Here is a 14,335-nt window from a genome sequence, read left to right on the forward strand (position 1 = left end):
TTAGTTTTAAACCATACAGGCAGCTGCTTAGGGCTCAACTGGACGATCACTTATTTTCAGCGTGCCCAGAGCTCTGCATCCAGCGGCGTGGTCTTCGTGACCGATGCCATCTCTCTCAACTGTGAGGATGCCTCAGTTCTGCAGCCACAGTGATACCGCTATAGAGTTTGTGCCTGGCATTACTAGCACATTAGCAGCTTTTTCTTGTTAAGGTGTCCACTTTTAATCCAGGGCGTTTGCTGCCTATTTTCTTGATAGGATAGGGGAGAAGAAGGTTTTTCTCGACCTTCTTAGGGTCCCCGGCTGGATCTGAAAATTAAACTGACAGAGGTAGAGTAACAGGAGAAAAGCACACAGACGTATTTGTAAGCCTTACGTGATGTGGGAGCCTCCCTAAGGACATGAAAACCTGAAGAAACAGACCTGCCTGAGCAGGTTTATGCTGGGTTTGATGAAGAGTGGACAGTGTGGAGAAACAGGATAGGTCAGGGAATAGGAGGTAACTTAGCATGACCTTTTTCTTGGGGTCCCTCTGTTTTTGGAGATAAAGATGCTCCTTTCCTGAATGTAGGCAGGGTACCTCTCACATGAAGGTTTTATGGCCTGTTTCAGGGGAGAAGGACAGAGTGACCTTCCTGCTTCTACTATTTTCTCAGACTCCTTCAGGTAAAAATATCTGATATGCCAAGCTGCTGTATTTGGGGGCAGCCCATCCCGAACCCCAACTGTAACAGCATATCTTAAGTTTTGTTTTTCTTTCTTTTTACGGCCGCACCTGCAGCATCTGGGCGTTCCCAGGCTGGGGCTAAACTGGAGCTGCAGCTGCGGGCTATGCCACAGCCACGGCAACACCGGATCCAAGCTGCATCTGCAACCTACACCACAGCTTGCGGCAATTCCAGACCCTTAACTCACTGAGCGAGGCCGGAGAGCAAACCCACATCCTCATGGACACTATGTTGGGTTTCTAACCCACGGAGCCACAGTGGGAAGTCACGTATCTTAAGTTTTTGCTTACTTTTAAGATAACGGCTAGGAAGGTTTTTCAGGACGGTGGGGTTGACCTCAATCATTTATCTAGAATTTATCATCAGCATTATAGACCCATTATGGGACAGCAAGCGCCTGGATGCTAGTCACTGCCTCATCTGTGGTTTCGTGCAGGAGTTTGTCTGGGAGGGGGGAGGGGCGGAGTCTCGCCAAGAAGGCTGAATTATATCTAGGAGGCAGGATCTACTGCACAAAACTTCTCAGAGCTTTGGCTGTTGTTTCTCAGGGAATCTGAGGTTGGCATGATAGAAGGTAGGAGGGGCAGAGCCGTCAGGTATATCAGCTGTTGCCATTCTTCCGTAACAAGCTTCCCATACCCTCCCGCTCCTCAGCCAAGCAGCCAAAGTTGTAACCATGTGCCTGGTTTCTGCCCATACTGGTCACAGGCTTCCTTCCTTTTGCACTTAGATGCTCATCTCTGTAACTGTTGTCTGAAAAATCTTGGGAGCCACCTCTGCCCTCCACCAACTCTTAGTACAGGCGTCCCTCGTTTTTATTGCACTTTGCCTCATTGCTCATCATAGATATTGGGAGGGTTTTTCCGCCTCTTTTTTGGTTTCTTTTCCATGATGGTTTCTTGCAAGATATTGACTATGCTTCCTTGGGCTTTATTATTACTCTTTTTCTATATGCTAGTGTGCATATGTTAATCCCATACTCCCAACTTATCCCCCCTTCCCCTTTGGTAACCAAAAGTTTGTTTTCTATGTCTGTGAGTCTGTTTCTGTGTTGTATGGTTGTCGTTGTTTAACACATTGAAGGTTTGTGGGCAACCAACGCAGCACTGAGCAAACTCTCTTGACGCCATTTTTCCAACAGCATTTGCTTACTTCGTGTCTCTGTGTCACATTTTGGTAATTCCTGCAATATTTCAACTGTTTTCACTACTATTTGTTATGGTGACCGGTGAGCAGTAATCTTTGGTGTTACTATTGTAATTGTTTCTGGGTGCCACAAACGGTGCCCGTAGACGATGGTGAACTTAGTTGATAAGTCTATGTGTTCATTCTGCTGCACTGACTGGCCGTTCCCCATCTCTCTTCCTCTCCTTGGGCCTCTCTATTCCCTGAGACATAACCATATTGAAATTAGGCCAGTTCATAAACCTGGAATTGCCTCTAAGTGTTGGAGTGAAAGGAAGAGTCTCTTACTTTAAATCAAGAGCTAGAAGTGATTATGCTTAGTGAGGAAGGCATGTCGAAAGTTGAGAAAGGCTGAAGGCTAGGTTTCTTGCACCAAAGAAGTACAAAGAGAATGTTCTGGAAGGAGATGAAAAGTGATACTCCAGTGAACACACAAATGGTAAAGCAAAAGCGCTTTCTTGCTGACATGGAGAAGGTTTTGGTGGTTTGCATACAACATCAAAGCAGCCACAAGATTCCCTTAAGCCGAAGCCTAAACCAGAGCAAGCCTTAACTCTCTCCAGTTCTATGCATGCTGAGAGAAGTAAGGAAACTGCAGAAGAAAAGTTTGAAGCAGGCAGAGGTTGGTTCATGGGCATTAAGGAAAGCGCTCCCTGTAACATAAAAGTGCAGGGTGAAGTAGCAGGTGCTGATGTGGAAGATGCAGCAAGTTATCCAGAAGACCTAGCTAAAGTAACTCATAAAAGAACTAATAAAAGGGGCTACACCAAACAACAGATTTTCAGTGTAGATGAAACAGATGTAGATGTATCAGAAGATGCCAGCCAGGACTTTCATAGCTAAAAAGAAGTCAATGCCTGGCTTCAAAGTTTCTAAGGACAGGCTGACTCTCTTTTAGGGGCTAATGCAGCTGGTGACTTTAAGAAGCCAGTGCTCAGTGACCATTCTGAAGATCTTAGGGCCCTTAAGAATTATGCTAAATCTACTCTACCTGTCCTAGATATAGTGGAGCAACAAAACCTAGATGACAGTGTATCTGTTTACATCATGGTTTACTGGGAGTTCCCACTGTGGTTCACCAGGATTGACAGCATCTCTGTAGCACCAGGACACAGATTTGATCCCTGGCTCAGCATAGCGGGTTAAAGGATCGAGTGTTGCTGCAGGTCGCAACTGCAGCTTGGATCTGATCTGGGAATGCCATATGCCATGGGGTGGCCAAAAAAGAAAAACAAACAAACAAACATGGTTTACTGAATATTTTAAGCCCACCGTTGAGACCTATTGTTCAGAGAAAAGAACTTTCCTTTACAAGGTCCTTGGTCACCCAAAAGCTCTGGTGGATATGTACAATGAGATTGATGTTGTTTTCATGCCTGCTAACACAAGAGCCATTCTACAGCCCATGGATCAGGGAATAATTTTGACCTCAAGTCTTATCATCTAAGAAATATATCTTGTAATGCTATAACTGGCATAGGTGGTGATTCCTCTGGTGAATCTCGGCAAAATCAACCCAAAACCTTCTGAAAAAGAATCACCATTCTAGATGCCAATAAGAACATTCATGATTCACGGGAAGAGGTAAAAATATCAACATTAACATGAGTTGAGAAGTCGATTCCAACCCTCATGGATGACTTTGAGGGATTCAAGACTTCAGTGGAAGATGTAATTGCAGATGCGGTGGAAATAGCAAGAGAACTAGAATTCAAAGTAGAACCCGAAGATGTGACTGGATTGCTGTAATCTCATCATCAAACTTGAATAGATGAAGAGTTGCTTCTTAGGTATGAGCAAAGATTAATATGGATGTTTTGTATATGTGTTGCAAATATTTTTCCCAGTCTGTGTCTTAACTCTTTTCTTTTTTTTTCTTTTTCTTTCTTTCTTTCTTTTTTTTTTTTTTGGTCTTTTTGTATTTTTCTAGGGCTGCACTTGCGGCATATGGAGGTTCCCAGGATAGGGGTCTTATTGGAACTATAGCCACAGGCCTGTGCCACAGCCACAGCAACGCGGGATCCAAGCCACGTCTGCGACCTACACCACAGCTTACAGCAATGCCAGATCCTTAACCCACCGAGCAAGGCCAGGGATTGAACCCGCAACCTCATGGTTCCGAGTCAGATTCGTTAACCACTGAGCCACGACGGGAACTCCTCTTTGTTTTTTTAATGACATCTTTTGATGAGCATAAGTTTTCAATTTTGATAAAATTCCATTTATCAAAAAAATGTTTATGGTTGTTGCTTTCTGTACTATGTTCAGAAACCCTTGTTTGTCCTAGCATTACAAAGATATTCTCTTATGTTTTATTCTAGGGCATTTTTAGTTTTAGTTTTTATGTTTAGATCTATAATGCAGCTTGAAGTAATTTTTTGTTGACTTTTTCTGTCATCTGTTTTCTGTTTCATTCTTTTTTTTTGGCTTTGCTAATTTTCTTTTACTTTCTTTAGAGTTCTTTGGTCTTTTATTTTCTAGCTTCTTAAGGTTAAATTTTAGGTTGTTGATTTTAGACTCTTTTCTAGTATAAGCATTTAAAGCTATTTCCTTCTAAATTTATCTGTATCTGCTTTATGCAGATATGTTGATATGTTGTTTCAGTAAGCAGCCTTTTTTAATTTATTTTTTTATTTTTTATTTTATTTTATTGTTTTCAAATTTTATTTTTTTTGTTTTTTCAAATGAAATATAGGTTTTTTAAATTACTCAATGAATTTATCACATCTGTAGTTGTATAATGAAAAAAGCACTACCTTGATTGTAGCTGTGTGAGAGACCCTGAGGGAGAGGACCTGGCTAAGTGAGATAATAGATGTTGCAACTTACTGTGTTTTAGGGTAATTTGCTATACATCAAATAGAAAACTAACACCAATATTGTACTGGGAGTAGGGTGTTGTCATAACAAATACCTAAAAATGTGGTGATGTCTTTTAAAGTGGGATGTGGGTGAAAGCTGAGGTCTTAGAGGCGGGTATTAGAGAAAGCTTAAATTGCCTGAACAGATGATTAGTAGAAATTTGGATTTTTGAATGCTGCTGCTGAGGCTCAAAAGGAAGTAAAGAACACATTTTGGAAACTGGAGGAGCCTCTGTGATAGAAACTTAGCAACACTGTCATCTGTAATTATGTGGAAAGTAGAGCACTGTCAAGATTCATGAACTTGGTGATCTGATATTTTCAAGAAAAGTGTTGACGGCTCCTAGTTTCTTCTTACTGCTTTTAGCAAAATGTGAAAGAAAATAAACTGGGAGAAGAACTCTTAAAGGACTTTGTTAAACTTAAACAAAGCATCTAGGACTTGATGGTTTTGAAAATTATTAGCCTCCACAGATAACACAAGACTCGAAACCTAAGAAATAATGGCTTTGAAACATGATCAGGAAAATACGAGCTAGAAATAAACCAATAGATGTGACTATACAACCTTTCATTAAGACTTCAGATCAGAGGATCAGAGCATTCAGCCACACAAAACTCCCCTTGAAGAGACTAAGAGGGCCTCGTAGTTCTCAAACAAGAGGGCCCCTAGGAAGCTTAAGAGTGTTGTTCCTCAGCCCTCTCAGCTGAGTCCAAGGTAAAGAATGGCTTATCTCAAAGAGATCTGTAGGTGCAGTTTTTGTTTGTTTGCTTTTTAGGGTCGACCCGCTGGAGGGTCCCAGGGTAGGGATCGAATCAGAGCTGCAGCTGCCGGCCTACACCACAGCCACAGCAACACGGGATCCGAACCACGTCTGTGACCTGCACCACAGCTCACGGCAACACTGGATCCTTAACCCACTGAGCGAGGCCAGGGATCGAACCTGCATCCTCATGGATACTAGTTGGGTTCGTAACTCTTTCCACCACAACAAGAACTCCTATAGGTGCAGTTTTTGTCTAAGGGAGTGAACCAAATGAGATTCACAGATAACTCATAAAATTTTAGAGCAAATCGTATGAGCAGAAACACTAGCACCTTAGACTGAAGGTGATAGAGACAGTACAGAAATGGGAAGAAGGCATTGGATCTTCAAAATTCCTCTGGCAGGAAGCAGACTGAGAAAACTCTTCTGCTGCCTCTCATGAAATGTGCCTTTCATCCTTTAATGACACAGGAAAGTGGGCTCAGAGGGTGGGGCCAAAAACGCAAAGGGTAGACTCAAAAGCCATGAAGAAGTATTCCTAGGCCTTAAGACCTAATCACGGAACCCAACGCATATTTTCTTTAGCATGTAAAAATTTTGTGTTTTGTGTTGTGCATTTTGACCTCTGTTTCTTCTGTTGAGCAGAGAGTTGTCATTTTAGTCACTGTTTCCCTGTATGTAATATATCATTTTTCAGGTTTTTTTTTTTTTTTTCCTGGCTGCTTTCAAACTCTTTTCTTCTTTGGTTTTCATTAGTTTGACTACAGTGTGCATAGGCATAGTTTTCTGTGGACTTATCCTGCTTGGGATTTGCTGGATTTCTTGAATCTGTAAATTTATGTCTTTTATCATATTTGGGAAGTTTCTGCCTATTATTATTATTTTTTTTTTGCCTTTTTAGGGCTGCACCCGTGGCATATGGAGGTTCCCAGGCTAGGGGTCCAATCAGAGCTGCAGCCCCCAGCCTACACCACAGCCACAGCAACGCAGGATCTGAGCCGCATCTGTGACCTGCACCACAGCTCACAGCAACGCCAGATCCTTAACCTACTGAGTGAGGCCAGGAATTGAACCTGCATCCTCATGGATGCTAGTCAGATTCATTTCTGCTGAGCCACAATGGGAACTTCTGCCTGTTATTTTTTAAACTAAAAAAAGCTGCTCCCATGGCATATGGAGGTTCCCAGGATAGGGGTCCAATTGGAGCTACAGCTGCCGGCCTACACCACAGCCACACCAACATCAGATCCAAGCCGCATCTGTGACCTATACCACAGCTCACAGCAACGCTGGATCCCTAACCCACTGAGCGAGGCCAGGGGTCAAACCCATAACCTCATGGTTCCTAGTCAGATTGTTTTCTGCTGTGCCACAAGAGGAACTCCTTAAAGTATCTTTTCTATCCCTTTCCCCTCTTCCCCTTCTCCTTCTGGGCCTCCAGTTATGTGTATGTTAAATATTTTGTTATTGACTATTCCACTCCTGAGACTATTCTGGTTTTTTTTTTTTAATTTTTTCTCTCTGCTTTTCAGACTGGATAGTTTCTGTTGGTGTCTCTTTATGGTCATTAATTGTTATGGTCATTAACCATTAAGCCCATCTAGTGAATTTTGTAGTTCCAGATTATGTTTTCCGGTTCTTTTCAGTTCTAGACTTTTCACTTGGCTATTTTTTAAATCAAGGTATAATTGACGTTTAAGATTGTTAGTTTCAGGTGTAAAACATGATGATTCAGTATTGTATATATTGTGAAATGGTCACTGCAATAAGTCTAGCTAACATCTATGACCGTACATAACTACAAAATTTTTTCTTGTGATGAGAACTTTTAAGATTTACTTAGCAACTTTCAATAATACGGTTTTATTAACTATAGTTACCATGCTGTATATTATATCCCCATGACTTATTTATTTCTTAACTGAAAGTTTGTATCTTTTGACTTTTTTCATCTGTTTTGCCCACCACCTACTCCTGCCTCTGGCAACTACCAACTGTTCTCTGTATCTGTGAGTTCTTTTTCTTTTTTTTTCTTAAATTCCATATATGAGCGATATCATACGTTATTTATCTTTCTCTGCCTGACTTACTTCACTTAGCATAATGCCCTTAAGGTTCATCCGTGTTGTCTCAAATGGCAAGATTTCCTTCTTTTTATGGCTAAATAATATATACCACATTTTCGTTTTCCATTCTTTCCTAGTGAACCTACAGGTTGATTCTGTGTCTTGGCTATTGTAAATAATGCTTCAGTGAACATGGGGGTGTACAGTGTGGTACTGGTACCAAAACAGACATACAGACCTATGGAACAGAATAGAGAACCCAGAAATAAACCCAGACACCTATGGTCAATTAATCTTTGACAAGGGAGGCAAGAGCATAAAATGGGAAAAAGACAGTCTATTCAGCAGGTATTGCTGGGAAACCTGGACAGCTGCATGCAAATCAGTGAAACTAGAACACACCCTCACACCATGCACGAAAATAAACTCAAAACGGCTGAAGGACTTAAATATAAGACAAGACACCATCAAACTCCTGGAAGAGAACATAGGCAAAACATTCTCTGACATCAACCTTATGAATATATTCTCACGTCAGTCTCCCAAGGCAACAGAAATAAAAGCAAAAATAAACCAGTGGGACCTAATTAAACTGACAAGCTTTTCCACAGCAAAGGAAACCAAAAAGAAAACAAAAAGACAACTTACAAAATGGGAGAAAATAGTTCCTTTGCCCATTTTTTAATCAGATTTCTTTGAGGTTTTGGGAGTTCCCGTCGTGGCACAGAGGAAACAAATCCGACTAGGAACCATGAGGTTGCAGGTTTGATCCCTGGTCTCGCTCAGTGGGTTAAGGATCCGGCGTTGCCCTGAGCTGTGGTGTAGGTCACAGACATAGCTCGGATCTGGCATTGCTGTGGCTGTGGTGTAGGCCAGCAGCTGCAGCTCTGATCAAACCCCTAGCTTGGGAACCTCCATACTGAAGGTGCGGCCCTAAAAAGACAAAAAGACACACACACAAAAAGATTTCTTTGAGGTTTTTTGCTATTGAATTGTATGAGTTCTTGGTATATTTTGAATATTAACCACTTATCAGATATATACTTTGCAAATATTTTTCCCATTGAGTAGGCTGCCTTGTCATTTTGTTGAAGGATTCCTTTGCTGTGCCTAGGTTTTTTAGTTTGATATATTTCGTTTGTTTATTTTTGCTTTTGTTGCCTCTGCTTTTGGTGTCAAGTCCAAAAATTCATCTCCAAGACTTATGTCAGGGAGCACACCATCTATGTCTTCATCCAGGAGTTGTATTGTTTCTGGTCTTATGTTCAAGTCTTTCATCCATTTTCAGTTAACTTTTGTATGTTGTGTAAGATAGTGATCCTGTTTCATTTTTGTGTGTGTGTCGCTGTCCCGTTTTCCCACCACCATTTATTGAAGAGACTGTCCTTTCCCCATTGTATATTCTTGGCCCTTTTGTCATAAATTAATTGACCATATTGTATGAGTTTATTTCTGGACTCACTGTTCTGTTCTATTATCTTTGTGTCAACACATTCATCACCTCACAGAGTTACTGTGTGTGTGTGTGTGTGTGTGTGTGTGTGTGTGTACAATTAATGTTTATATATATGATGTAAATTGTGGGTCAAGGTTTGTTTTTTTTCCTCCAAAATTTAAAACCATTTGTTCCAGCACAATTTTTTAAGACTTTCCCTTCCCCCATTGAATCATTTTAGCACCTTTGTCAAAAAATAGTTGTCCAGGAGTTCCCATTGTGGCGCAGTGGGTTAGGAGTCTGACTGCAGTGGCTAAGGTTGCTGCAGAGGTGCGGGTTCAATGTCCAGCCTGGCTCAGTGGGTTAAAGGATCCAGCGTTGCCACAACTGTGGCATAGTTTGCAATTATGGCTTGGATGCAGTCCCTGGCCCTGGAACTTCCATATGCTGCAGGTGCAACCATTAAAACAAACAAACAGCTGTCCAAATATGTGCAGATCTGTTTCTGGATTGTCTATTTTCTTCCATTGATATATGTCTGTATTATATCAATACCATACTGTCTGCATTTTTGTATCTTTATAGCAAGTCTTAGCATTACACAGTATAAATCCTCCATGGTAATCTTTGCTTTGTGTATTCTATATCTTCTGCATAGCCATATAAATGTTAACATCTCCTTGTCAGTGTTTACCAGAAAGTTGACAAATAATTGGTTGAACAAAAAGAAGACAAATGCGTAAAGTGATAGAAAATCTTAATGACACTCAGCCAAGTTGATTTATACCTTACAGTGCTGCACCCACCAACAGCTGAATATACATTCTTTTCCAGGGACACATGAAATGTCCTTCTAGATGGACTATATGTTGAAATCCTGCAGGACATAGATTCGGACCACTATGGAATTAAATGAGAATTGAGAAAAAAAAAAAGGCATCAGAGAAAATGGCTCTATTTTTGAAGACCAAAGGAAAGCAACGTAGAGGGAGCTATGTGAAATGAAAAAAAAATGTACATGCTTCCTTCTAAAACTCATAAAACACAAATTTCCCATTTATATGAGCAAGAAAATAGGATAAAGTTCAACTCCTGTACAAAATTATTATTTTTTAAAATAAAAGGCTCTTGTATACAGTGAAGAGCCGAAACGTATGGTTAGATGTTTATATTCTATGCATTATGTTTAAGTAGGTATTTAATAGGTATACCACATGGGATGTTATGGTAAAAATCATTAAAAACATCATCCTATTTGTCTTTCCTCCAACCCCCAGTGCTGACCATGTCACCCCGAACGGGATCGTGTTGTTACAGGTGTCAGTGTCATTCGAGGACGTGACCGTGGACTTCAGCAGGGAGGAGTGGCAGCACTTGGACTCTGCTCAGAGGCTCCTGTACCAGGACGTGATGCTGGAGAACTACAGCCACCTCCTGTCGCTGGGTAAGCACGACCACCCTGCGAATCTGCGAGGAGCCCGTAATGGGTAAAGTTGGGTCCCCCAAATAAAATATGTCGAAATCCTCACCCCCAATACCTCTGAATGTGACCTTCTTCAGAAATAGAGTGTTTAAAGAAGTAATCAAGCTAAGATGAAGTCATTCAGTAGACCCTAATCCAATCCACCTATGACTAATGTCCTTATAAAAAAGGAAAGTCTAGACCCAGAGTCACACAAACACAGAGGGAGGACAATGTGAAGACACACAAGAACAAGATGACCATGTGACTTATGTATGGTCTGATACATCTCTAGGACAAGAAATGCCTGAGGCCACCAGAAGCCAGGGGAGAGGCATGGAATAGTGCTTCTCTAGCACCTTCAAAAAGAGCATGGCCCTACTGACACCTTTGGTTTTGGACTTCCAGCCTCTAGAACTGCAAGACAAGAAATTGATGTTGTTGGGGACCACCCAGATTGTGGGACTTTGTTACAACAGCCCTAGGAAATTGAGTACAGCCTTCTGTACTGGGAAGTGGGGAGGCTGCTGAAACAAATACCTAAAAATAAAACATGGGAGAGGCTTTGGAATTGGGCAATGTAGAGAGGCTGGACAAATTTTCAGGTGCTTGATAGAAAAAAAGTCTAGATTGCCTCAAAGAAACTGCAGGTAGAAATAGGAATGTTAAGGTGTTTTCAGTGAGGTCTCGGGTGGAAGTGAGGGACGTGTTATTGGAAACTAGTGGCAGGGTGACCTTCATTATAGAGTGGCAGTGAATTTGGCTGAATTTCGTCCTCATGGGTGGAAAGTAGAACTCGTAAGTGATGAACTTGGATATTTAGCTGAGCAGATTTCTAAGCAAAGTGTTAAAGGCAAGGCTTGGTTTCTCCTCGATACTTATAAGTAAAATGCTGGAGGAATGAGAAAAATCGAAGAAGGAACGGGTAGTAAACAGGAACCAGAATGTGATGATTCGGAAGATTCTCAGCCCATCCAGATTGCAATACATGAGAAGGTGTACTCTGGAAAGAGCACCAAGGGTGTGGTTAAAAAGATTAAGAGTGTAATTTGTGGATCTAGCTATCTCAGAAGAAATGCTGCCAAGCTTGGGCTAAAGAGGACAGAGGCAGGAAAAAAGGGAGGAAGACTGGGTATATGGGTGGCCTTGCCATCAGAAAGAAAACTGCTTCTGTTGGTCTTTACTAGCAGCTATTATTTTTTTAAGTATTTACCAGATAAATAGCAACATCCTGGCTATCAAGGGCTATGTTCATTTGCTCAAGCAACAAAACCATATCTGGTGTAGCAGCTGCTGCTCTTGGAATCACCACCTGGTGAAGTTTATGATAATCCACTGTCATTTTCCAAGACCCATCTGTCTTCTGCACAGTCCACATAGGCAAGTTGAATGAGGATGTGATGGGACCACCCCACGTCCTTCAAGTCCTTGATGGTGGCACTAAGCTCGGTGGTCCCTCCAGGAATGTAGTAGAGGCAGTACTAGGTACAGGTACAGGTAGAGGTACAGGTAGAGGCAGTTCTAGTGGCCCAGTTGGCATATCTCACCATAAAAGCCCTCACTCCATAGGTCAGGAGACCAGTATGGGGATACTGCCAGTTGCTAAGGATGTGTGTTCCAATTATGCATTCCTGGACCAGAGAAATAACCACGGGGATGGGTTTGAGGACCCACTGAGCCCAACGTGTGTGATAGACCTGATCTAAAACTCCACTGATCACTTTTATAAGCCTCTGCTCTGTCTGGTGGGCCACAGCGATGTTCTGGGTCTCTTGGAATTAGTGTCAGTTCAGACCCAGTGTCCAGGAAATGTCTGCAAAGTCTCATTATTTTTTCCCCAGTGCACAGGCACCCTGGTAAAGGGCCATAGGTCCCTTTCGGGAAGGTTGGGAGAAAGATGAGTAGTATACATTTTTGGCAGTGCCTTGGGGTCCTTCCTCTAGGCACCCAGCCTCCGTTCATTCAAAAGGTTCTGACTATATAAACTGGGTTCAAGTCAGGGAATTGATTGAGGAGCCAGGACTCTGTGTTTTGATGTGTCAGGTTAGACTTCCGTTCACTTGTCCTAGACCTCTTCTCCTTATGTACAGACCAAGTAAGAATTTACTAGATCGCCTGTTTATTTCTTTTCGAGGGATGTCATGATCAACTAGCCAACTGCATTGATCTCTATGAGTCAGACTATTGTTTTTTTTTTTTCTTTTTGTCTTTTTAGGGCCACACCTGTAGCATATGGAGGTTCCCAGGCTAGGGGTCCAATCAGAGCTACAGCTGCCAGCCTACACCACAGCCACAGCAACGCAGGATCCGAACTGTGTCTGCGACCTACACTACAGCTCACAGCAACAACGGATCCTTAACCCATGGAGCAATGCCAGGGATCGAACCCAGATCCTCATGGATCCTAGTCGGGTTAATTACCACTGAGCCATGACGGGAACTCCTGAATCAGACTATTCTGATTACTGCCTTGACCCTGCTATCCATACAGTCTGTGTCCACCTTTCATTTGGCAACTCGGTGTCTCCATTTGGCCACTGCCATCCCAGAACTCAGCTACTCCCAATGGCATTTAGATTTCCAGTTGAGTGGCAGTAGTTCTCACTGAAGTTTCTGACCTACAGAGAAGAGTAATCACAGATTACTAGGGGCTCCCTCACAAATTTATTTGTCCCCGTCCTCATGACAGGTGTGTCTCTGGACCCTCCCAGTGTGAGCTGGCAGATGTTAGGTGACAAAACCACTCTCACATTTCAATCTCCCTAAGCCTTTGGGTACCTTTCTCTATATACCTCCAAAGTAGTTCTGAGAGTCCCCTGGTAGCTCAGCAAGTAAGAATCCGGTGTTGTCATTGCTGTAGCTTGAGTTACTGCTGTGGCACAAGTTTGATCCCTGGCCCGGGAACTTTTATATGCTGAGGGCGCAGCCAAAAAAAAAAAAAAATCGCTTCTGGCACTTCAACTTCATGTAGTCTGGGCCACGTTTTGGTCCACTTTTCAGCCAACCAGCCAAGCAGGGGCTGCTGGAGCCCTTTCTAAGCCCTCAAGTGGCAACGGTAAATTCAGAATCTGCTTAGTGTACACGCATCAATAGTTTTGGGAGTTCCCATTGTGGCTCAGCAGGTTGAGAACCCAACACGGTGTCCATGAGGATGCAGGTTCAATCCCTGGCATTGCTGCAAGCTGCGGCATAGGTCATGGATGCGGCTCAGGTCTGGCATTGCTGTGGCTGTGGTGTAGGCTGGCAGCTGCAGCTCCGATTCGACCCCTAGCTGGGAACTTCCATATACTGCAGGTGCAACAGTAGGTAGATGGATGGATGGATGGATGGATGGGTGGATAGATAGATAAAATGTAAAAAAAAAAATTGGCCTGATCCAAGTTTATGTTCTTTTCATTATCCTATACTCTTCATATCCATTTTCACACATATTTCCCAGATTTATGTCCATATCAATTGGACAAATCATGCAGGGTTTTTTTTTTGGAGTGTATCCCACTTTCTCATGGATCAGACTCAGTCCTTCACTCTTTGGGCCTTGATGAGACTTAAGTCTAGTTACAGGTCCGGAAGCAAAGAAGGGTGATGGGCATAGGTCCTGGGGTTAGGACTCAGCAGTGCCTTCCAAGGCAAGTCCCTCAGGGGAGGCTGCTGCAGGCTCCTCGGGCAGAGTAGGGTTAATCTCAGTCAAGGGCAGAAGGGCTGCTGCTTCTGGCAACGACTCATCCAAAGTTCGAGGTTCCGTGTCCTCACGTGTTCCCATGTGTCCCCATTCCAATTTGCAGGATCCCATTCCTCCCTAGTCAATGCCCTCCTTTAACAGCAGACACC

General features: G+C 42.6%; 1 protein-coding gene across 1 annotated transcript in view; it reads left to right on the forward strand.

The window, feature by feature from the left end:
• The window catches only part of ZNF81 (zinc finger protein 81), an 88,312-nt gene that overhangs the window by 43,275 nt on the left and 30,702 nt on the right, over window positions 1-14,335 (forward strand). The window contains exon 3 of the mRNA XM_047765707.1: window positions 10,360-10,486. Within this exon, the coding sequence (XP_047621663.1) occupies window positions 10,360-10,486 (127 nt within the window). The remainder of the gene's footprint in view (window positions 1-10,359; window positions 10,487-14,335) is intronic.

The sequence above is a fragment of the Phacochoerus africanus genome, chromosome X (assembly GCF_016906955.1).
Source record: "Phacochoerus africanus isolate WHEZ1 chromosome X, ROS_Pafr_v1, whole genome shotgun sequence".
NCBI lineage: Eukaryota > Metazoa > Chordata > Mammalia > Artiodactyla > Suidae > Phacochoerus > Phacochoerus africanus.